Here is a 25,477-nt window from a genome sequence, read left to right as displayed (position 1 = left end):
AGGCACCAATAAATAGACTTATATAAATTATAGCTAAATTATCAAGATTAGCATCAACAGAGTAGAATGGAAGGGCAAGGTGTGAATTACGTGTGTGTGTAATAGAATTCAATTAAAATTCCAGATTTTGTCAATAGTATGAATAAATTAAACCTGTATGGTAGATATTATTTACATAAACTGGCCAAATCTCTGTAAATGCACTTAATGATTTCTGTTAGTCTTTGATGCAGTCTCCTTAAAATGAAGCCTTCTTTTCAACTGATCGGCACTGCACTAGTGAGTTCCCAATGGTGGACTCCTTAGTGCATGCGGATCCCAGCTGTCAGCCAGTTTTAAGTTCCCCAGTTTACTTTTGTAGCCCTTTCCTTACCTGTCCCACACCTGATATGACATCAGGTTGTGGGCAGGTGGCCATGGATTGGGGGAAATGGCCTCATGGGCCAAACTCGGACCTGGGCTGGGCTTAATTAGGCCTGTGGACTGGAGGTTCTCCACATCTGCTCTAGAATCTTTTATTGCATTTACTTGGGCTGTGGGTTTGCAGGAAGCATCATGAAGGAATGTACTGGGGAAAAGCATGTTTTAAAATGCAAGAGGACATGAGCTGGAAGCTGTGGCAAAGAACAAGCTGAGCTGAGATGTTCCACCTCAGACTACCAAAAGTGATGTAGACTCTGGTTTCTAAGCCTTAATCGGAAACAGGCAACACATATCACATTTATTCTCAGCAGCTTGGGGCTTGGACTTAAAAACAACAACTGAAAAGCTCTGGTTGAGACAGCAGGGTCATTGCTCCAGGGTATGATCAAAGACCCTTGACTTCATATCTCTGAGCACTGCTGTATGCAAAGCCAGTTTACTATACAGTTGAAATACCGTACAACAAAATCTAGATGATGGTCCAGTCCCAGTGCATATAGATAAGGGCTTCCTTCTAAAAAAAACCCCACTGGTTGTGCTGACAAAGGCATTGCATTACACATATGTTAATATATCTAGTGTAAGCATTCTTACATCTAGTTCAACCAACATCAAGCTCAAATGACCAAGAGTGCATGATAGTAAAAATCCATAAAGGCAGACATATAGAGAATAGTATATAGCTTCAGCAGCAACAAGGCAAAGTCTGAGATGAAAAGCAGATACAGTCTCCAGAAGGAGTAGATGCTATAGCCATCCTGTGTCTGCAACACTTCTTTACAGTTCCATTTAAACGTTTGCTGTCCCATATCTGCAGCAGGAATTTGCGTAATGAGGGCTCCATAGTGAACAAAATGTCTTAATGGCAGCAGTTGTGTGTGTCTTTTCGTGGGGATGTTCCTCCTGTCCCTGCATTAGTCTGCTCCAGTGAGGCTATGTCTATTCCATGTAACATGTTAGCACACCACTGTTATGCTTTAAGCATTGAAGCTGGCAATTGCTAGTGTCGTGGTGCCAGCTTGCTCTCTTGTCCTCAAAGCATGACTGTGGTGCAGTGCCACTGGCTATGATATGCTGCTTCCACAGCACTCATTTGGGCACTTTAGGGAAAAGTGTATGAACTTCTAACTGCTGTGTTGCAGTTAGAAATAAAAATCTAGCCCTAAAACAAAAATGTGTGCAAACATTTCTATTTTCCCCCATCACTTGCGCAGTGAACATGGGGCACCCAGATTTTAGCTCATTGTCTTAGGAGCGAAATGCACCAAAACTGTTTTCATTCTGATGATATGAGAAGCATTTCTAGACAGTTTCAATACAGATGTTGTTTTACAAAGGGCCAACGATGTACAACTCTCTTCTTGTTGCAGGATTCAAAGTGACGTTATGCACTCGGACTACTGTGAATTTCCATAAGTTCTTGGGGGATTGCTTTATCCTTTGATTCCAAAAGTTGTAAAACACAGTAGCGCAATGGCACTTGTGGACAAACACAAAGTCAAACGGCAGCGATTGGACAGAATTTGTGAAGGTAAGCCTTGATGTAACCTATACATCTACTGAACAGTTCCTAAGACTTTTAGGAAACTTGCCGATCTCGCATTTCATTTTATGGAAAGCTAGTTCAGTGCTAATGCCCTAATAGAAATACAACACTGAGCAGAGAGCTGCACCCTGGCAATGTATTTGTACCTTGTAGTTGTAGACAAATCACATTATATGTATATATTTTTTCATGCCGGTTAATATGCAAATCCTTGCCTTTATTTGGTAATGTTCAGGTGCTGGAATTATCCCACATCTGCTCCTAATGTGAAAAAAATTAAGACATCCTTTGAAAATCCCAAACCCACATATTTGGTTTGAAAAATGTAAAGACTCTTTGCATTACAGTATTACTTTCCTCTCCCATTCTTCCAGTTTACATTTGGCTGCTTTTTTCACTAATGGGAGAAGTCAACATTTTATTTGTTAATTTCAACATTTATGACAATATCACACTTGGCGGTTTAGAGATAAAAATACAAATCACAACAAAATAAATCAATCCTAACAATAAACAAAATAAGCAGAGTTAGGAAACACATAATAAAAACTACCTCAGCAACAGCGGAATGCCAGCCTTGAACATTTGTTGCAATAACTTCTATGAAGGCAAAGAAATGTTGTTGCTGCCAAAAATAGATCTCCGTATCAGGTTTCCTTCTATTATTCCGTAATATCAGCTTCAGCTTGCCTCCATGGTTTTCAAAAGCATTTCCCTGTCTTTGCCAGCACCAGCCAGTGATGAGGAAATGCACATTTTGTAATGAATTCCTAGGCAATGTTTAGGTGTGTGGTGACGTGTGGGGAGGTTACTTCCCATGGTGTTGTCTTTTTAGTGGCAGTCCTGCCCTTCTCTGCAATATGTGGTACTTCCCCAAAGCTCAAGTAAAGCGTGTGAGGTGGTTGTAGATGTACAGTCATACCTTGAAAGTCAAACAGAATCCGTTCTGGAAGTCGGTTCAACTTCCAAAATGTTCGGAAACCACAGCACAGCTTCTGATTGGCTGCAGGAAACTCCTGCAGCCAATCAGAAGCTGCAGAAACCCCGCTGGACATTTGACTTCCAAAAATACTTTGCAAACCGGAACAGTTTGCGGCGTTCGGGAGCCAAAACATTCAGGAACTAAGCTGTTCCAAAACCAAGGTACGACTGTAATTAGTTAGCTATTTGCTCACCATCATCATTGGTTTATCTCTATACTGCTTATTTGGCCCTTCAAAGCTGTGAACAGTGTCTTACGTAAGATAATACAATAAAATTATTGTAAATACAACTACCAAAAAGGACCATGCAGTAAATCAATAAAAATATAAAATAGCAGCAACCCAGACGCACCATGAATTCACACTTGTATACCTTCATGGGGTTCATGTGTGCTCTCCCCACTAACACAGCTGCCATTCACAAACAATGGGACACACAATAGACTTTTCCCTGGAAACAGCTACAGGCAGTACTTTCCCCCCTAGGGGGTACTCAGGGTACGCACCTCTTTTTGTGGGGGGGAAAGGGGGTTAAAAAGTGTGGCACTTACTGTAACAACCTCATGGTGAGTATCCTCACCTATTTTTCAGCCAAGTGCCCTGCAGTTATATTTCCAAGTTCCAGTTGGAAAATTCAGCATACCTTTTTCAATAGATAGAAGTTTTTGTGCCTCAGGTTGCATGTAAAACCATTGGAGAGCGTATTAACAGCCAAGGATCTGCCGTGGATTGCCATATTGCTCAGCATTTTTCAAGTAATGTTAAATAAAGAAAACAGGCACTCCAGGAAATTAAGACTAGGATTTTGTAGTGACACTTTCCTTGCTCAACACATTTGACAGTATATGGTGATGACCAAGCATAATGAGAACTTCTGTGCACATGAGTTTGAGATCAATCAAAATGCAAAAGTGATTGCAAGTAGACAGGCTTTTTGTGAGGTAGGGTTGGCAAAATTAGTCTGGGGAAAAAAGTCTGAAAGGAATTATATAAACATAGATAAATTTAATGCTCCTTCAGGTCCCATCCCCCAAAGTGTATGTCTACATGTTTTTTGAAGTAGGGATCTGTTACAGCTTAGATTTTGGGGATTTGTTTCATTGCAGTTGGACAACTGCAGTCCACAAAGCACTGCTCCTGTTCCGTTCTTCGTTGTCTTAATGGGTTTGTGCAGGATAATTGTTTGGTGTGAAACAAAACACTGTTAGTAGTTAATCTATCTCTGCTGCTGGTCTAGACAGTGTATCTTTTATTTACTTATGAGGCAAATAAAAGTAGTGCCAGGATCGACAGTGTCAGACTTTCTAATGGGTTCACTGATACGTCTCCATGATGAGAGTTGCTGGTCATCTTATAAATGTTTTACAGGCAGAGGGCAGGGGGAGAAAAAGAACAGAGGGACATTCAATGAGCCAGAGCTTAAATCATGTCTTCTAAGTGATTACCTACATCTAAGGGTGCAGTCTGTGTAGAAAGATTGCCTCAGCCACAAGGAATTCTAGAGAAAATGAACCTAGGCATGGATTGTAAAATTTAAACGTTTAGAGACTGAGGCAGAAGTTTTATTTTTTTAAAAAAAAAAACTTGTTCTCTTAGAAATATGCAAATATAATTATAATTTACAAAGAGTACTGTGGGACAAGCTTTTGTAGGCAAGAGTCTGTTTTATTGGATAGATAAAGAAAGCTAAGTTCTTCTTTAAAAAAAAGAAAAAACTGGAGCCATTCAAGACATTTTGCTGTCCGAGGCAAAAGACAAGATGACCTTCCACAATAAAAAGTTGAACAGACAAGCAGTTGAATTTTACTTCAACAGTGGCATTGTGAAAGCATCCTCTGACATACCTGAAGGCAGCAGGTGAGCTTAGGTGGTGCAGGGTAGGCTGTTTTGCACTGTCCAGCATTTGGCTTCTCACACTGTCAGTGGTAGGCCTGACCCTGAGATGTGAGGTATTTGCTAGCATTTAAGGTACCATAGGATTCTTCAGCCCCTTTTTTTTTTGCTACAACAGTTGTTTTTGTTTAATGTTTTGTGCTCTTATTCCACTCCACACTCACATACCTTCACCCATTACTTCTAAGTTTGCCTTGAATTATTTAGCCATCAGTCGAGAGTAGGCTGATGCTAGTGACCGTTGTCCACATACAATCCTCCTGTGAAACACATTATTGTTACTGATATCTCTTGGAAAGCCATGTTCTCTATCATACAGAAGTGAATTTTAAACTCAAAGCAGAGAGCTCATAGTTGTGGCAGCAAAAAAAAGGGGGGCGTCTTCGTTTCATCATGTAATAACAGAAAAATGTTAAAGCCATTCCACCTGTCAGCTTAATTAACCCAATCAAAATTGGGTTTATCTTCTCCAGAGCAGAGCAAAAGTATGCTTCCTTTGTAATCCTGAAAAAAATGCTGACAACTGCCAGAATTGTATTGCAGAAGGGAGAGAGCTGTGCTCCTACCCATCAGAATGCCATAAACACACAGGTGTAGTACTCTATCTCATCTCTAAAGCAGACTTTGAACCTGACTTAAAAGGGTTCTATCAGGCGGCTTTAGATTTTTCAAAAGCCACCCTTCCAGTTTGATGTTTGCTATCAGATGTGGTTGCTAAGTGTACAAGAAACTTAGGAGGATCAGAGGACAAACCAACCCACAAAGCATTAGATACAATTGAAGTTTAGATTATTTTCCTCTGAACAATGGATTTTACAAGTCTTCCTTTTCCATCTGTTTTTTTCTGGCCAATATTTCTCTCTCTCTAATCTGTAAAGGTGCAGTTTACATAAACCCAGAAATCCATTTGTCGTTTGCCAAGTACGTTTGCAATTTTAATTACACTGAAGGGATTTGCTGCTGTCACACACCGCACAACATGCTTTTGCAACTGCTATTAAAACATGGGAAAAACAGATTATGACTAAATGCAATTAAGAAGTACTTTAAAAATAATACTGAAAAATAATTTTTCATGGATAAGGATCATGGGTTTTCAATTCATTTCAAATTTTTCTGTGACTGTTTTGGTTGATTGTGGATAATGATTATTGTATAATGTTGAAAAGATCCGGCTTTTTACCTGGTGCGATATACTTAGATATCTTAAACCATTATAAGGAATAATGGTGGCTGATGAGACTTTTCCCTGCTTTAAATCTTCTTTGAGGTTGTTATAATCAGTAGAATGGATTAAAAGAAATATTTGTTAGTCCAAAGGTAATATGCAGTGCAGCATAAAACGTACCATTTTTTATGTATATGCTTATCACATCTTATTCCAAAGGGGGGGGGGAATGACCATTTGCTAAAGGTTATTGCTTTCATTGCTATAAGAATTAGCCCAAAAAGATTAGCCTGTTACACACAGAAATTGAGAACATCCAAGGGTTCAGGTTTAATGCATTAATGCTTAAAAAAAGTAAGACAAGAATATCTGGGCAAACATAAGTTTGGCATTGTTGTTTAGTGACCATTACAACTGGGTGAGATCCTGTTGCTTGGTCCCTGCTCCTGCCAACCTAGCAGTTTGAAAGCACCAAGTGCAAGTAGATAAATAGGTACCGCTCCAGCGGAAAGGTAAACGGCGTTTCCATGCACTGCTCTGGCTCACCAGAAGTGGCTTAGTCATGCTGGCCACATGACCTGGAAGCTGTACGCTGGCTCCCTCGGCCATTAAAGCGAGATGAGCGCCGCAACCCCAGAGTCGTCCATGACTGGACCTAATGGTCAGGGGTCCCTTTACCTTTACCGTACCCTATTCTTAGTTCTTGCTTTGTGATAAGTTGTTATGGATGGGAGGGTATGTATGGAAGAGTGCTGGGACAGTTCTCAAGATGGGGATCATAGCATAGCCATGCATCAGCCTACCATTAGTAATTATATTGAGACTACAGAATGATAAACACATAGGAAATCAGGTGGATTCCTTTAATGGCTGGCATTTCAAATTCCAGAAACAAACATTAGAGATTTAAATGAGTTTGCCTCGAAGTATTTGTGTATAGAAGGAAAAGACTATGATGATATGCTAAATTGCTGTGAATGAGTCCAATTGGTCAGCATCATACAGGAGTCATAAGAATAGCAATTTGTATTAAGCTGCAGGTACAGGTTTTGAGTCATGCTGGTATTACTTCTGTATCTTTATTATTCCCTAGCCCAGTTTTAATCACTCTGTTTTGAGAAGTGTAGCGTTCAAAATGTCAGGATGTGAAATGTTGCAGCATGCTGGCAGTCCTATGAATTACGTATGTTAATACAACTACAGACCATGCACACTGCATGTGCTCCGTGAGAACTTTTTAGCAGAAGTCTTAGACCACTTCTTCTTCCACGTGGCCCAGAATAGCAATGCATACAGGTGTAGTGGTCAACGGCACTGTATCATGGGGAAGGGGGGGAGAGTTCACTTCCTGTCTTGTGCACTCTGGTGCTGGTGGTGATTTGGGGCATTAGCCTTCTACTGTTTGCGCCTGCACCAACAGCATAAGACTCCAAGCCGTCCTCTGATCCCCTGTAATCCTTGTTCTCTCTCTCTTGGCTTCTGAAGAGAAAAGAGCCTGGCTTGGCTGGGAAGCAGAACTGTAGAAGGCAGCAGACTGCCTGCAATCCCTGTTAGCAAATAAATGGTAGTTTGCACTGGTAGTGTTTATACCTCTTTGAATTCATTTAAAATCCAGGATAGATTAATCTTTGTAAGTGGCTAACCTTTGGCCCACCAGACATTTATGGGTTCCAACTTCCACCGACCCTAATCATCACTGTCAATGATGATGGAAATTGTTGTCCAAGAGCTTCGGGGTGGGTGGGTGGATAAGTTAGCCACCCTTGCCTGTCAGGATTTTAGCCCACTCTTACAGATGGCCAGACTAGTTAGTAGCAGTATATATGTAGTTAGAATGAATGCTCCCCACAGGTTTAAGTGAAATTCCCTTAACTCGCAAAGGAGATGCTACATAGGCTTCAAAGGAGGCAGATGTGCGGTCATTACTATGTACCGTATTTTTTGCTCTATAAGACTCACTTTTTCCCTCCTAAAAAGTAAGGGGAAATGTGTGTGGGTCTTACGAAGTGAATGTAGGCTGCACAGCTACCCCAGAAGCCAGAACAGCAAGAGGGATTGCTGCTTTCACTGCGCAGCGATCCCTCTTGCTGTTCTGGCTTCTGAGATTCAGAATATTTTTTTTCTTGTTTTCCTCCTTCAAAAACTAGGTGCGTCTTGTGGTCTGGTGCGTCTTATAGAGCGAAAAATACGGTAATTCTCCAAACTGTGCACCTGTTGCTCCCTTTTCTTACAGCATCTAAAGTTTGAGTGCAGGGAAATCTATATGAGGAAATTTAGAGTAAGAGATAGACGTGACACAAGCTGTGTAGATAAACATCTTGTACATTACATTTAGTGAAGCGTGAAACAGGTGAATGAAGCCCTGACAACTCGCCGAGCTTTACCTCTTTTGTAACAAAGGCAGCAATAAAACGAGAACATAATTTTGCTTGCGTTTGTTTTTCTCAACACACAATTCCAAAATGTTTGTTGTTTCTTGCTTTTTTAAAAAATAGACTTGGTTTTCATGTTACATGCTGAAAAGTATAGACAGATCCTGGGAAAGATTTAAATATCTACATAGGAAGCTGCAATGTTCTCTAGACAAAGTACTTGTTAACACGCCGCATTATACCAAGTCAGACATTGATCGGTCTACTTCAGCGCTGTCAAAGCTGACTGGCAGCAGATCTTAAGGCTTTCAGACTGGAGTCTTTTCCGAGCCCTGTCTAGAGAAGCTGTGGGTTGAGGTTGGATCCTTTTGCATGCACTCGTACCATTGAGCTACAGCCCCTCTCCAAGATGCTCTGATTCTGTGGGTGTCTAACCCCCAAAGTGGAAATCAGATATCTCTCGTAGGATTCAGAATTAATTAAATGTGAAACACAGGGCAGAGTTGGGTTTTTCTTCATAGTCATGTTGTAGCTCCCAAGCCACTTTGTATTCAAGAATAAATCTCTGCAATCACTAGAAGCCTCTAGCTCATCTGTTAAACAAAAAAGAAAGTTTGTATTCTGAAGTTGTGTGCATTTGACTAGCTTTGTGGAGCAGAAGCACCTTTCCTGCTACAGCAATGCCCCTGATCTTCCTTCAGTAATTCACTAATATAAAGATATAACAAGGGAGGAGGTGGCCCTGGTACAAGAGGAAGTATCTTGTTTCCCTTTAGACATAAGGGAGTTCACACTGTTAAAAGAAATTTAGTTGGTTTTGTTAAATAAGAAAATGTTCTTGAAATGGCTGTGGACTTGCATCACCCTCCCCCTGGCTGATTTTAAGGTTCTAGGACAATACATATAGAAAAGAGTGGAATAAGCACTCATTCTTGAATTCGTTTTTTTTTTAAAGGTTTAACAACTGTTCCAAAAGTTCTCCAGGAATTTGTGTGTGTTTGTAACCCACTACAGACACTACCCAATAGCAGCATGCGAAAATCGTAACGGATGTGTATACCTGTGTATTGCAGCAGTGTTAGTTACCCTTCTTGGAAACAAGTTTTGGCTAAGTTTAAAAGTGCCATGGAAAATGACAAAACCTGTTAAACCAGGACTGTGGTAGGGTACAACAAATGTTATTTTGTCACAGGGAAAGGGATATTTACAGTTGTGCTGTCAGGTTTTTCAAAAACCAGACCCACTGTTGTCTATACACAGAGGCATGCTCTATGACAGATGTGAAGTGGAGACCACAAAAATGTGAAAGGAGGAAGATCCTTTGGATTTAAAATCATATATGGACTAATTTACCTTTAAGGCTTGTTCTTTTAGAAGCATGTGCTCTCGTTACCCTGAGGACATGTTTTCCAGTACCCCGAAGATAAGGAGATATTCCGAAGAAGAACTCTCATGCTGGTGCTGCTCCCCATACCAGCACAAACTCTTGGGAAACTGGGCTAATGGTCCTGTTGGTTCCACTGCCTCTGACTGCTGCCCAGTTGTCGTTGACCCATGACAGGTCCTTCTTGGTGACAGTTCCCCATTTGTGGGAGGCCCTGCCTGGCGAAGTGGGTGGTCTGTCTCCCTCAATACTGACTTTCAGAAGGAATATATTAATAACATTTCTCTTTACCCAGACATTTGACGGCTAAAAGATACCGGCTTTTGCAATCTTAAAATGAGCAACTGTGAAATACATTTAAAAGCCATCACATACCTTCACAGTTGCTAATTTTTAAATTGTGTTTTAAATTTAATGTTTTAAACTGTGTTTGGGGGGGAAAGGGCGGGAAAGAAATCTAATAAATAAATAAATGAATGAATGAATGAATGCTTTTAGAGGCTGCGGTGTCAGATTTCTGGATGAAGTGCCAGGGGTCATCTTACTTTGGCAGCAAGGGAAGAGAGGACATCTTTTTTTGCAGTGGTGTACAAAAGCCCACCTATAAAACTGGAAGGCCACCTATAAAACTGGCATCTTGGTCCCAATATGGTGACAAATAGAGGTATTATAGGTTTTCTCCCCCACAGTGAATGAAGGAGAAAACTACCTTTTATTCATTAGACCGTATTGAAACCTAAATTTTCTGTTCTAGGCATATTTTCTTTTTCAATTCTTTGAACATACGACAACATTGTACAGATAAATAATGTAACCCTTGGACACTGTATGGTCTTTTAAAAATCCCTGGAATAGCTCAGCCGCTAGAACATACAACTCCTAATCTCAGGGTTGTGGGTTTGAGTCCCACGTTGGGCAAAAAGATTCCTGCATTGCAGGGAGTTGGACTAGATGACCCTTGGGGTTCCTTCTAGCACTATAATTCTGTGATTATAATCACGCTGCCCCCCTAAAGAAACACTTCTTCCCCATGCTTAACCCTCCCCCCTCCAAGCTGGCCTTCAGCGGCTGGTTAGGATTGCTATATAAGAAACTTATTTATTTTGGTTTTTTAAAATTTGAAAGCAGCATCCCAGTGTGTTTCATCACAAACATGTGCAAATGTCATTCCAGCAACTGAGTAGCACTACCCAAGAGAAGCCTTTAGACTAAAGCTATTAAGCTTTTCAGTTAAAGCATATAATGAAAAATTATTCTGATTTATACAGACAGGTCAAGGATCAATATTCTGACAATTATTAATAAACCAAACTTCTCATGCCTGATCTGTACTGTGTGTTAGATAATCCAGGCTTTTATCGCAGGATTGTTTCCAAATTCTTTTAACACTCAAAATGAGTTTTTAACTGAATATCTAGTACTGTAATTTTTGGGTAGACAGTTTTAGATTCTGGAGAAAATGATTTTCAAAGATAGCTCAGAATAATTTTTCATGGATATCTGAGAGACATGAAATCTGTTGAAGACTATATGCTCCTTTTGTAGGCCGAACACATTTATTATTGGGTAGCCACACTGCTTAATTCATATATAGGTTGCACAATTTGTATTTTGAATAGTATTGGGTTGAATGTAATGAGGCTTGCTCCCAAATAACTAGGTTTATGATTGCAGCTTTAGCCAGTAGAACATTGATTCTGCTACTCTTACAAAAGACTCAAAAGGTATTAAAATACAACCTCATATCAACATTAACGACGCAAAATCTAGTAGCATTAACAGAGTTTGATAGAGAAAGACAAAGGATGCTACAGAAGTAAAACAAATTTAAGGAAATCAGTCTTCATTCCATTAAATGTAAAAACAGAAAACAACTTCTAAAAATGACTTGGGGGAAAATGTTTCATTTTCTTAGGTATTTTCCTTCACTGACTAGATAGGTGACAGGCTAGTTACTTTGCCCACATTCCTAGGCTAAAACTCATAAACCTCATTCAAAGACCTAGACTTTCTGACAGCTGCCTGTCATGTATTCTCTAATTCTTATTAAGGCAAGAAAACCTCTTCCAATATATTTGACTTTCAAGCAGTTGCATGTCATAAATATTCTAATAATACTAATGCAAGAATAATCTAGTAGAGGGCAGTTTTTAAATGTGTTGCATTTGTATGTGAAATTCTTAAGTGTGTGATGAAGAGGATTTGTACTATTTACTGCAGGGGGGTGGGGGGATTACTACGACATCCTGTCTGTATTTGGGTCAGAAATATAGCCCAGAGGTATTTGTATGATAGATGCATTAGACTGCATTAGTGACTTAGCTATCATAATAGCACAATACGCCATCATGTGACGGCTTGAGCTTCAAACATTTTATTGTGGATTAGCCCTAGAAATGCACAAGATGACCTAACAACCACCAAAAGAAGGTGACTGTTGTGCTATTTTTTCTTCCTCAAGATCTCAGCCTAACACTTGCATGCATATCTGTACTTTTTATGGAGAAAGGAAACAATATTATCATTCAGTATGTTCTGTAGTTTTAATGTACACAACATAGCATAGCAAATGTGTTGGTGAATCTTTTTTTAAAATGTTCTAGCAACCAGGATTCAAGATAGCCAGGGCTACTTGCATTCTGTTGACTATTTTGGTGTTTATAAAGTGTTTGTTGTAATTTTCTTAAATATTAATGAAGTGTAAAAATGTTCAGTAGGTTTGAAAAGACCAAATACTGTACATCTGTCTTATTCCTTCCACCTCTTAGTGTCCACATTAACATTGAAGTGATAAAAATATAATAATTGTGTCTGCTGTGCATAAAGTATGTGTGTTGTGTGCGTTTAAATAGTGTACCGGTGAACAATATGTAATGTCCATTCTCTTCTTTCAGCTTTGTAATACTAAGACTTGAGAGCCTTTCATCCTCCCTTTTCTGTGACCTCTTCTCAGGTCTTAAAATTATAAATTCCAGATTACACCTTGGCAATTTTCTTTCCTGGGATGATGAAAGGATTTGAGAATTATGGTAATAATATGAAGAATCGTTTTGGAGAATAATTAGTGGAGCTAATTTCAAACTGGCCTCTCATCTTCCCTGTCCCTTCCCCTGATCCCTCAGTAATTTTTCAAAAAATGTGCAGTGTTCATCACGTGTTTTCCCAATACCTAGATTGTTTCTACTCATGATCTTATATATTTGTATATCTTGCTTCAGCCTTGTTTGGGGCCAGCATGCCTGCTCCTATTTAATTTGTCTTTAGCTCTGTATAGTGGATTAGCATTTCATCAGAATGGATTAAGATTGAATTGACATTGAAGCTCCCTTGCCACTCTCCCCACCCCCTTTATTTTCCTGCCATGGGAGAGGGAAGGTAAAATCTTAAAGGAATCCTGTGTTATGCATAGAAAACAAATAAATATAAATAGCATGTAGTAGCTATGATCAGAGGAAGAATATATACAGAGGTGTCTGGGTCAGCCGGTACAGTAGGTTGCATCAGGCTCAAATGGTGTCACATGGAACAAAAGCTTTAGGGGCTTTATTTATCCCTTAATCCCCACACACTGTTTGACTAGTTGTCCATGTGAGCAAGCCATCCCAAGCAGGAAGGGATAAACCATCTGGATTAAGTGCAGCATCCCTTTTCTGTTTCTGAATTGTACAGGAAAGACCTTTCCATTCTGCAGTTTTTGGAGCCAGGCTGGGTTACTGTTGGGTCTTTCTGTGTTTTGTCTACTTATGTTTCGAAGAATTAATAATTCAGGCAACACTTTGAAATCGTAAACCACCTGTTGGGCTGTTTCTTGAAGCCGCAGAAGGATTCAAATACAGTGCATTTTGTTTGTTTGTTTTTGCTTTTTTTATGCGTGTAACTGAAGCTTTAACAAGAGAGCTTGCTTGCCATTATTTAAGCTGAACATTGCTGTGTACCAATGCCAATTCCAAGCAAACACATTGGCCGCTCTCAGAGCTGGGATGCTGCAGGATGGTATGAAGGCAATTGGGAGAATGAAAGTTCGTTCGACTACCAGAGACCTCCGGGGAGAAGGAATTCTTTAACCTACGGTGGTGAGGGAGTTTGGTATGAGCAGCCAACCCAAAGACCACACGATATCATCTTGCAGGGAGGTGCGGAACTGAAGCAGGAGCCATATCCGTACCAGGAGCCAGTTTTTCACCAAGGTCCTTTGCGGAAAGGTTCCGTCCCTGAGTTTTCTTACTACGACAGACAGCCTACAATGTCTGCACGAAGTTCCTTGCCACCTCAGGATTACTACAGTGACCCTTCGCTAGCTGCCAGATCACCTAAAGATCCACGCTACTATAGAGACCACATGATTAACAGACCATTACCGAATTATGGCAGATTGGCTTGGGATCAGATGCAAGTCCGGTCACCTGCCCCACATGAAGCCAGCCGCATGTATAGAGATCCAATGACTAAGATGGTCCCTGAGGCACAGAGGATTCGAAACAGAGATCCTTCTCATGCAAGGTATGGTGTTGAACCTCCGATGCCCAGGTATGGGGCAGAACCTCCAGCATTTCTGAACCGGCCAGCTTATAATGACACAGTGGACAGATCTATAGATGCTGCAGGCAGTAGGCAAGTTACCCCAACATGTTTGGTAGTTGATCCAAACTCAACGGCAGCTCCTGATGGAAGCATAAACCGTGGTTATGGACCAGTCCGGGAGACGGTTGGTGCAAAAGCTCCTTATGACAGCTGCGAAACAGCCACAACTCCTTCACAAACTCAGGTGCCTCCACCTTTCCCAGGACAAGACATTAAAAGGAATGTGGATCCAGAGTTCTTGGCACTTCTGCGTTCTGAAGGAGTATCCGAAAGCACGCTCAATGCCTTGCTGCAGCAGGGATTTGATTCTCCAAGCATGCTGGCGATGATGGAGGAGAATGACATAAAATCAGTTGCTCCGAATCTAGGGCAGGCGAGAGTGCTTTCTAGAATTGCCCATATTTACAAAGCAGAGATGCAGATGCAGAGGCAGGAAAGGAAAAGCACCATCATCCGTCCCAGACACAGGTCTAACAGCTTTAGTCACCGAAGCGAATTGCTCCAGAATGAGTATGCGATGCACCCAGCCACCAGCCCAATGGCAGATGGTGCAGTGATGCACCCACCTGCAGCTGCTTCTATGCAGCCCGTGTCCCCAAGAGTAGCAGAAATAACTCGCCGTCCATCTAGTGCTCCGACACAACACCTTCTAGAAACTGCAACTTACCCTGCGTCTGGCTTGCCCCATCAAGGTGCTCCTTTTCTTCTCAACTCTGGATACAGTGCTTCTGGCCCATGCAATATGCACACCCGACAAGCAACTGGCTATACTGCTCCAGCTGGAATAGCTATGAATGCACTGCAAACAAATCCACACCCAAGTCCCAAAACAGCATATTCGACCACATACACAGTACCCATGGAGCTGATGAAGCGGGAAAGGAATCCTCCTTTGTCCCCAATGCACAGTCCTCACAACAGCCCCCAACTCATTCGAAAACAAGGAACCCAAATGGAGCCCAACCTGGTGCCAGCAGGACCAAGTTTTCCAATGCAGCATTCTCCATATCAGAAAACCACAAGGCGCACAGGGCCACCAGTCATTGTCTCCACCATGGCATCGCCTGAACCAAGTAATTACTTTAAAGTATATTACTTTATATGGTTTCTTTTAGAATTGTTGTATTCATGTTTAATTATTGGGAGGGGGAATCAGCATACCAATAGCCTTAGAAATAAACTATTATATATGTATATATTCTTACCTGCACCAACCTGAAGAGTCACTAATCTACCTGGTACATAATAAATAATTCCAGCATGAGGATGCACAGTGTGACTTAATTTGGCTTTTTAAATTTTTTTCTTAGTTCACAGCAGATAAAAAGTGTGCCAAACCATCATTTCACAGTGACTCTTGCAGCTTTTGTTATTTGCAAGGGACATAAGATTAGATACTAAACACTTTCTAGGGCAATTAGGCTGAAAGGTTTCATTTTTAGACTGATTTCCCCCAGTTGTTATCAGCACAAGTGTGCTTTTCAGAGGAAACAGTTAGTGTTTCCTTGATGAAATTTATCAAGTAACTTATCAAGTAACTAATGATGTGATCCTGGAACTCCCCAGCTTGGACAGTAATCATTATTCCTTTTGGATTGATTTTTCTTTTCTTTTTTCAAGTTGATTTTTCAAATAAAACACTATGCTGGTGATTTCTTATTGGAATTACTTATGGCTATAGAAGCAGTTAACAAAATAAGTCTGCATTTAATGCTAAAGTCAATCATTAACCACTAGGTAAATAAATACTTCGTGGTGGGGGTTATTGGTTTCGTTTGTTACCATGTTATTATTTTTGTTTTTTTTATACTGCAAACCGTCATCCTTGGATGAAGGGCAATATAGAAACTAATTAATTAAAAGGTGGGAATCCTTCTCCTAAAATTCCTTTCCTACGTACTGGTTTTACAAGCTGTATACAGAATGCATAAACTGATAAGTTTCTAACATTGATGAAGCTAAGCACATATATATAGTCCATGGAATTAAATTTGTAATGAAAGAAAATAACTGGCAGATCCTTAGCATGGGTTACATTCAATTAAATCCCAATGAAAACATTTGCCATCAATGAAATTGTAGAAATTGCCTCAGATTAGTAAATTGTATAATTTGACTTGTGCCTAATGCTGTGTGCAGCTACTGGGATTAAATCCCTTTAAATTAAGGGGAATTTTCTTCTAAGTAAATGTTTTTAGGATTGATCTGCATGTTTATTGAAAGTGAGTGACTTAACAAAGGACACAATCCAACCATGGTGAAGCATATTTTAAATCCAATTGATTTCAATAGGAGAATTAAGCATATACTTTAACTCAATTCTGCTATGATAAAATAGATTTAAAAGTACTTACATTTGGCTTGTGCCCCAAAGTGTACTATCTATGAGTGTGAAAACAATGTCTGAACAATGACAGTGTCATTTTAAAGGTGGAACTGATAAAAGTTACAATGTTCCACTTTTGCTCTTACGCTTTTTAAAGCACAGATTGCTCTTAGTTTAGATTTCATGATGTGTGAAATAAATACATATGTAGAAATACCTTGAATATATGATAATGCCATATGTACAGATATATTAGAAACAGAGTATACTGCTTTTAAAAATAAATAAATGCTTTTGAAAGAATTTGAAGCTAGGGTTGTGAAAATGCTTCATTTGCTTAAAATGATGTTTTTAGCAATGTTGGAAAGAACAGCCCTTGTGACTGCCATTTGAGCTGGGCTTGGTTGTAAATGAAAGCTTCTAAAGACTGTTCAGGTAGAACAATTTCTGAATGATTTCTTGTAAACAGATTCAGAATTTTTCAATTTGGGAGTAATAAAATGTTTTTTGGAGAGGCCAACATTTTGTCATAGCTGTTATCCAGTGCATCTTTAATTGATAATCTAGTGCTCCTTCAGAAACTTCAGACATAATACAAAAAGCAAATAGCGACCCTGTGCAAGTCATACTGTAGGTAAAAGCTTCTGGTTGCTTCTGGTAGCTTGTGAGCGCAACATTTTTCAGTAGAGCTCATGCACTTTTAAGATTAAGGCAGGCGTTCTTTCTAAACATGGTGAAAATGGTTTAAACACACATTATGTGCCCTGAAAACAAATGCCTCTGAATATAGATAATATGTCATACACTTCAGAATATCTCTCTCTTTACTGCTTAGTCCTTCATCACTCTTATTAAGACTTCAGGGATGCGTATTTGGGTGGTGGTGGGGAAATCTATAGCTGTTTTCCCTTTTTAATGTGTTAGTCTGTTTATAAGACAATACCAACAGCATTGTTGAGATGTGAGCAGCCTCCTTCTTGAGTCAAACATTTTTTCTCTACAACCAATTCATTTGCATGAGGATGACATTTGTTGCTCCAGTAATTTCATCTGATAATGGCCAGCTTGCAAAGCGGATCTGAAAACATATTCCTTAATTATGTGTTGCTAAGCAACGAGAGGGTTTGGTCATAATCACAGAAAGATTATCTTTCTATTGAAGTCACTGCAAAGGTTTAGCTGAAGTAGGACCTTCTGCTAATTCCCCCCTTTCCATTCTTGTTTTGTTCTGTTTCTTTTTCTGCCCAAAACAATGAAGGAAGGTATTTGCCCCTCTTCTTAAAATGCAAATTTAATCTAGGAGTTAAGGTAAGATCCATTGATTACGGAAACATGGGTGAAATGAAGATCCAGGGTATCTTAATAATGAAGAAATATAAATCTTTATTTTAAAACATTTTCAAATAATGCTCAGGAAAGGTACTTGAACATGCATATGACATTTAAAAACACAGTTGCAAGGTCATAGTTGGGGTGCAGAATTGGCCAGTGGTAGAATGCTTATATATATCTTATATTTACTGCTATGAGATGAATGCCAAGGGAACCTTAACTTTTTTTAAGGTATCTGAATCACAGTGTAAATGTTAGCTTAGGCTGCAGTCCTGTATGGGACTTACTTCTGAGTAGATATATATATAAGATGACATTGTTAGGCTCCAATCTTACATGCACTTATTGATGTGTAAACCCCCTTGAATTCAAAGGGACTCCAAACCCTTGGGGGGGGGTGTTCGTTCCAAGGCAGGAGGAGAAGCTAGACAGATGTGGGCTCCAACAGATTCCGAGCCAACCTTTCCCTACCAGTGGCAGGGATGCATATGGGGTAATGGCTCTGCCCCCCAACAGCTGCCCTGCAGGGGCTTGGGTTGCTCCGTTACTTTCAAGTAAACATGTAAAGGTTTGCACTGTTAATTAGATTTTCCCCTTAAATTAAAGGGATTTCCACTCATTGGCTGCACTGTTGGCATATAAAGATTGGTTGAAGTATATAGATATCATAAGCTTCTAGTGAACTTGATTTTAAAATGTAAAGATTTAATTGGTAGCTTTAGTTGTAACACACCTTCTAGAGAGCAATCCCAATTGAACCAGAGTGAGACTTGCATCTGCGTAAACATACATAAGATTGCATTGATGATATATAATGGATTGTAACTAATTCTGTCCATGCACATATAGAACAGATGCCTGCTTATGGACTTTTCCTCTCCCCACCCCCCAGCAGCCTCAAAATCTGTTCCAGAGAGTTGAGGAAGAGCTGAAGTCCACCTATGCAAGGTTGGCTTCCATTGAATATCTTCAATGAGATGTCTTTTAAAAATCAGTTCACTCAATTTATAGCTTCATGCCTTTCAGTTACAGCAATTCAGGCTCAAGGACACTGACTTCAGCAGTAAGTTGTTATTATATATTTTGTTTAATTATGCAAGCCAATGTATCTGCAACTGAGCCAGTTTCAAGGTCCTTGTATTAATTTAAAGAGTCCTGAATGACTTAGGTCTAGTGCAGCTCAGGGACCCTTATTTCCCAGCTTGGCCACTGAGATAATCTGCAGGAGCACCACTGGTCGTTCCCTGAGTTGGCAGGGATCATTTGACAAATGCAAGGAACTGAGCCTATAGTGTAATCGGCACAATACTGTTGAATACTCAGCCAATAGAGAATCAGCAGGTTTCAACTTTTAAATGCCCACTGAAAACTTTTCTATTCCATCAGGCCTGTTCAGGTGATTTGGAATTCATCTTTCCACAATAGCTGATTTCTGGTTTAAACTTCTTTATGTGGTTTTGTGTACTGTTGTTGCAAACTGCTCTGATATATTTTATGAATAGTGGTATGGAAATATTTCTATAAATGAATAAAAAGATTTATAATATGGCATAGACAAGAAACTCAAGGAGTTGATGTGAAAACTAGAGGTAGGGAAACTGGTCTAACATCAATCTGGGAAGGGCTCATTCTTTCCAAACTTTTATTTCTGTTTTCTGTTTTAATTTTAAAAGAAAAAAGGGGTTGGGGATTTTTTTTCTTAAATCATTACAAATCTGTTCCTACTAGCCCTTGCTTGTCTGAGCCTCCATACCCATTGCCTAACTCTGCAGCAGCAGCAGGCATGTAGGTATGGAGGGATGTGAATGGACAAACAAGGAGGGGAGGGATAGGGCTACTCCTTGGGTTTTCATTGGTCCTCAAAGCCTTACCAACACAAACTGCTTAGCTCTCAGAGCATTTTAGTTTGTCAGGGCTGCTGGGTCCTGTATAATTACAATTCTTACAATTTTTCACCAGCAGCTTTTTGTTTGCAGTCAGGTTTTTGGGCATCATTGCACTTCCATAACACTGTTGCTGCTACTGGAAGGGGATGGGGGGCAGATCAGATTTGCCAAGCTTATTTACAAGTCTAACTGAAATTAAAGGGATTTGGGCTCATATCATAAAAGTTATGTTATTGCCAGACTGGGGGAGGCTCGCTTCCCAGCCCTTCACCTCCAATTCTGGAACTCTGCAACATCACTTACAAAGATGGGCTGTAAACTTAATTCCTTTGCCAAGCAATTCTCTCTGAAAATGTAAAAGCTTAACCTTGCTCACCCAGCATTGCCAACTGTTTTAAATGCCTTTCACGTCTGCCATAGTTTCAAGCTTTGGCTAGAAAAACACTTTGGAAAGCACACCAAAAATAAATAGAATAGTCATGAATTTAGACTTTAAAATAATCTTTTTAAATTATGAGACTTGTGACAGAGCTACAGCAGTTAGAAATCCCACTTGTTGACAGTAAATTTACAGTTTTCAGATGTCTTTTCTGTCACTCCTTGATATGGGATGGGGAGATCAGGAGCACAGTTTAATCCTACTTTGTTTTAAGCAATTGGAGTTAGAAGAATTCACGGTGCTCTGAGTTTGTACATAACAGGAAACTAGGATTTAATCAAAAGTGAAAATAGAAGCTTTCATTCCCCTATAACAAGTGAAGAAGGAAGTTGGGGGGTGAGCCCTCAAGTCCAACCTTCACTGCAGCTTGTTCCTGATTACCGAAGTGTAGTTTATAATTATTATTGTAGGAGCCAATCCAAAGTGATGCAAGCAAGCCAGGCCAGGTTTGAGTAATACTACCAGCAAAAAAGTGATGAACATTGTCACATTAAATAATAGATGCCTCACAACCCGTACTTGTGGATCCTCCCTACCTAAGACTTCTAAGTTACATTTGTGTCCATAGTATATTTACAACTGATTGGCTCAGATTCAAATTTGCACTTTTTAAATTTACTTTAGTTAGTTACCTTAATCATAAAACTCTTTAAGCTGTGTATATAATAAATAAGATAAAATCGGCAATACTTTAAAAACAACAACAAAGACAGGGAATAGCTCTCTTTCTGCCGGACCACCAGCCTGATAAATATATAATTACAACATTTACATTTGTCATCTGGGGGCAGCCATTCCATCAGACTGCCTCACTGGGAGAGATAGGAAACAGAGCTCATTTCATTAGCTTTTCTGAAAGTCCAGCTCCATCAGGCACTTCCTGCCCCTGAACTATGCCAGTTGGTGACTAGAGGAACAACTATTTAGAAATTTGTGCCTAAATTTTTCTTCTTCTCTCCCTGTCACTTTTCCCTTGTCTTTCATGTATTTTTAGATTGTAAGCCTACAGATAGGGAGTGTCTTGTTTTAATTGATCATATGTAAGCCCTTCTGAGAGCTAGAGAGCAGGGTGCTTTTTTTAGGAAGACCCCAAAATTGGCAAAAAATTGGGTGCCATTTTTGCACCCAAGAACCAGGACATTTCAGGATTTGTGACATCTTCCCAAGGGTCTTTATATGCTCCTTGGGCTAAAGCAAATAGATGTAATGCTGCTGGCATCTTTACCATGGTCAAAAAAATTGGGAGTAGCTTGTGCGCTGCCTTCTTACTATTTTCTGCATGTTTCCTCATCCCTTTTCTTGTCAGCTGCAACCATGCTTGTTTACACTTGTACTTACCAAGGTTAATGTTTGGAAACCAGCTTCAAATCCTGGTTTCATTTGCTAATGAAAAGCTAACTGTGGTTAATGGTAACCATTATTAGTCTGAGTGCTGATGTAATTTGACACCACAGTTAGTTGTGCAAAGGGAAGGTAGGTTTGAAGGAAGAATGAGGCAGCCCTAAGACTCTTAACCATGGTTAAGGGATCAGTGGCATTATGTCTACACAGAGCTGGTGAATGTTACTCAATGTGCACATCGGCTTGACAGACGATAACCACTAGCAACCTAGTGTTAACTTGGGTAGTGCTCATGCTTGCTGTATCCTACAACAGAAAAATGAGTAATGACAATACAGGTTTCTAAATAATAATAAAAATTGAATGCAAATGACTTTTCCTCACTTAAGGTGTCGAAATGATACTCTCACAGTGAACAAAGAGTATGCACAATTTCATCTTCATAAACCACATGCAATTTTAGAGACAAACAGAATTGTCAACTCCTTGAATTATTTATTTCATCTTCCAGATGTAAAATTGCTTCACAAATTTTAATAAATACCAATCTTTACAGTGTCCATGTAATATTTAGGAAGATATCTGAAACCATTAAATATGTGTCTTTTGACACTAGAAACTGGTCTTCCCCAGCTATGAAGTTTTAGCGGTGATACATGAGGATGTGAATAGGATGTTGATGAAAGGTGATGAGTTATACTACTGAATTGTGATTAAATCACAAAGGTGCGAGCTTGACTCCCATCCTGCTTTGTTCTGAGCAGGATGCCAGCTAAATATTCACATGCTTGCATCGCAGTCAACTATCCCTCACCATCCTTGTCCTTACACATGTTCCATGTTCTCCATTTATATAGAGAACCACCTGCTCTAAATCAGCCTGTTCTTCATACAGGAATTCCTTCTTTGGTGAGGTCTCCCTCACAAACAAATTTTAAAGAAGATTTAAAAACATTTCTGTACCTGGGTGGGTGATTTTTCTTAATGTATCTAAAGGCAGTTATAATCCTAGTCTAATGCTTTAATGACAGTAATTCCAAACACTAAATATTTGTACAGTATTTAAAATGTTGGAACAATTTATCAAAATTAAAATTAGAACTATTTCATGAAAAAGTACGCTAAATACGTAACAGTTTCCTATTACAGAATGTTACATTTAACCAGTATATTTTATATGAACTGTTACTTGTACCACACAGAAAATGGCAAACATTTGCTATGCCTAAGTGTCAGTTTGCACTTCTGAATTTTTCCATGTGATCATGTATGTGGGCACACAGACCCAAAGAGAGTTGGTTTGAACTATGGTTTGAACGTGATCTGGTTGGATAGCAGGAGAAAGTGCTACCAAGGTGATGGTAATGCTCACTGTCAGCACCCTGTTCAACTTTTCTGCATGTGGTTATGTGGATAGTTCTAAAATTACAGGTTTATGTATCAACCACCCTGCCTCATCTCCAGCAAAGTGCATGCTATTTGGTTCCCTAGAGAAAGGTACATTGTGTTTACTTTCAAATTTCCTGAGCTTTAGCAACAATTTCAAAATCTATTCATTTATTTTGAATATATTTATCCTTCCATTTCTGGGCTCAAGGGAGATCGCAGTAACAAAAATATTAAATGCAATCTAAGCTAGTAAAGTCAACTGAAAGGAAACAGCACCCACCCTATAATAAACAAACAGCCAAATGCCTTGTGAATCCAATAATCCTTTTTGTGTGTGTGTGTGTGTACACCATTTTAAAACAAAACAAAACAAAACAACAGCTCTGCACTTCCCCTAGGAGGGTACTCAGGACAGTTGTGATAAAGGCCTTGTTCCTTAAAGCGGATGTTCTTGGTTTTATGTTGTGAGTCCTAGGCTGTGGAGTGTCTTAAAGTTAAGCATCTGCACCTTGCATTCTGTGTGAAAACAAATCAGCTGCCAGTGGTGTTGCAAAAGCTAGGATGTTCCTAGTCACTATTAAGAGCTATGCAGCACCATTTTGCACTAGCTTGCCCATATTGAGCATATTGCTATTTCACAATAGCTGAGATACAGAGGGCTGCTTTGTGTGTTCTTTATGGCTTGGGCATGCCTGGGGGAAATCTGCTTCCCCCACCCCCCAGCCCCAAATAAACAACCCCTCACACACTGGTTGTGTGGTTTGGGGGATCTAGGCTCATGTGTTCCTTTTTCCTTTCTCATGTTGACAAATGAAGCTGCCTACTAAATTTTGTTTGACATTTCTGAATAGTTGCATTAGGAACGCTGTCCACTGGCTGACAGGTATGCAATACAGGATTGCTGCAATCTAAACATTAAAAGTCTAAAATATTTGTCAGCAAACCAGAAGAGATTATATGTTACAAAGCTTCACAGCTCATTTGCACTGGTGGAAAGAGCCAAACACACAGTTTGGGATACTTCCAGGCAATAGCAAAATTAGTGTCTTCTCCCCACCCCAATGATCTATGCTGGCTCTAGCCTTGTTCAGTGCTAACTGTGAAGATACTTCGCAAGTGTTCAAAGTACTTCATGTGCATTGCCTCCTTCCTATCCTTGAAGTTCCTCACCATCCATGCATCAAATGGCTAGGTTGTGTATGAGGAGTCCATTCAAGGGGGGAAATAGTCTGCTAGTCAACAGTTGCACAGGAGTTTAAATGAGTTTGGTCCCCTTTCCTCCTTATCAACTGATTTGTATAATTTTAACTTTTTTGAAGTGGTTCCTTCGGAGCTGCCATGTCTTCTCTGGATTCTCAATAAATAAGTGAGCAAATTGAATAGCATTCAGCACAACTAAACTCGAAGATATGGTAGAGGTAGCAAGCTAGCACACTGAGGAAACAACTTCTGTTTTGTCCCTTTGAGACAATTTCAAGTTATTCTGAGAAATTACAGCCCCCATTTGGTGTAAGAGTACATAGTAATTTATTGGCTGCAATATAAATTATAAATATAAATATATAATAAAGTTAGGTCTTTGCCTTTGTCAACTAGGTATTCAGGAATTGTTAACACTGTGAAAAAGAAAGGAATGTTTGAAAGAAAATCCCTTCAAACTTCCAACAGTTGTAATCACTTCTTTGCACGGAGGGATTAGAAGTATTGTTTAGGCTCACATTTATTTTATTTTATTATTATTTTGTTAAAATGCTTCTATACTCACCTTCATCAAAGCAGTGAACAACAAATGTAGATCATGATGTGCAACAAAGAAGAAAAATCAATACCATCAAAAGAAATAATAAAATAACCCAAAATAATACTTAAAAGAAAATGCGTAGATAAAATAGCTTAACCTGCGGTCTGAAAGCTTGTAAAGCAGGCACCAGCTATGCCTCCTTAGGGAGGGCATTCCAGAACTGAGGTGCCACTGATGAAAAAAACCTTTGTAATTTTATAGCACAGTTCCAATGAGGAAAGTACTTGGAGAAGGGCCTCGTCTGAAGATCTTAAGATACAGGCAGGCTATTATGCTTTCTCTCCTCTTCTCTTACTAAGTGTACCAAGACGTCCCACGGTTCCCCCAAGTGGATTTGGGAGAAGGACTCCATTCAGATGCATGGTGGGAATTCTTGGTTCAGATGTTATCTTCTAAGCATCTTTTGTGAGCTACCTTACATGAGGAAGCTTGTGAACCCAAAGGCCACTCCCCTTCGTGTCTAGGACCCACTGTTTAGGACCCACCACATGCTTAGGACTGGGGTGTTAGAAGGTCACTGTAAGATCAGTTTGTAGAGAGCAATTTGAGAAATGTCTTAAATGGTTCAAGCTCCTAAACTCTGAGCGATTCCTGGAAAGGTAACACTTAAAGT

The 25,477-nt window shown here is 39.6% G+C and overlaps 1 protein-coding gene across 10 annotated transcripts in view; it reads left to right on the top strand.

Annotated features, from left to right (window-relative positions):
* CTBP2 (C-terminal binding protein 2) overlaps nt 1-25,477 on the top strand; it is a 199,465-nt gene that overhangs the window by 121,524 nt on the left and 52,464 nt on the right. For 6 of the 10 annotated variants that reach the window (XM_083616855.1, XM_083616852.1, XM_083616857.1 and 3 more), the window contains one exon: nt 1,794-1,954. The exons of 1 other annotated variant lie outside the window; for it this stretch is intronic. In XM_083616855.1, coding sequence (XP_083472981.1) covers nt 1,897-1,954 — 58 coding nt within the window. In that variant the 5' untranslated portion in view covers nt 1,794-1,896. Of the gene's footprint in view, nt 1-1,793; nt 1,955-13,691; nt 15,424-25,477 lie in introns of those variants that run through there. 3 more of the 10 variants (XR_014548916.1, XR_014548917.1, XM_083616848.1) reach the window with 1 other exon arrangement.

The sequence above is a fragment of the Podarcis filfolensis genome (assembly GCF_964270895.1).
Source record: "Podarcis filfolensis genome assembly, chromosome: 5".
In the NCBI taxonomy this organism is placed as follows: domain Eukaryota; kingdom Metazoa; phylum Chordata; class Lepidosauria; order Squamata; family Lacertidae; genus Podarcis; species Podarcis filfolensis.
The sequence above is the reverse complement of the archived record's forward strand: the minus strand, read 5'-3'. Positions and strand labels throughout refer to the sequence as shown.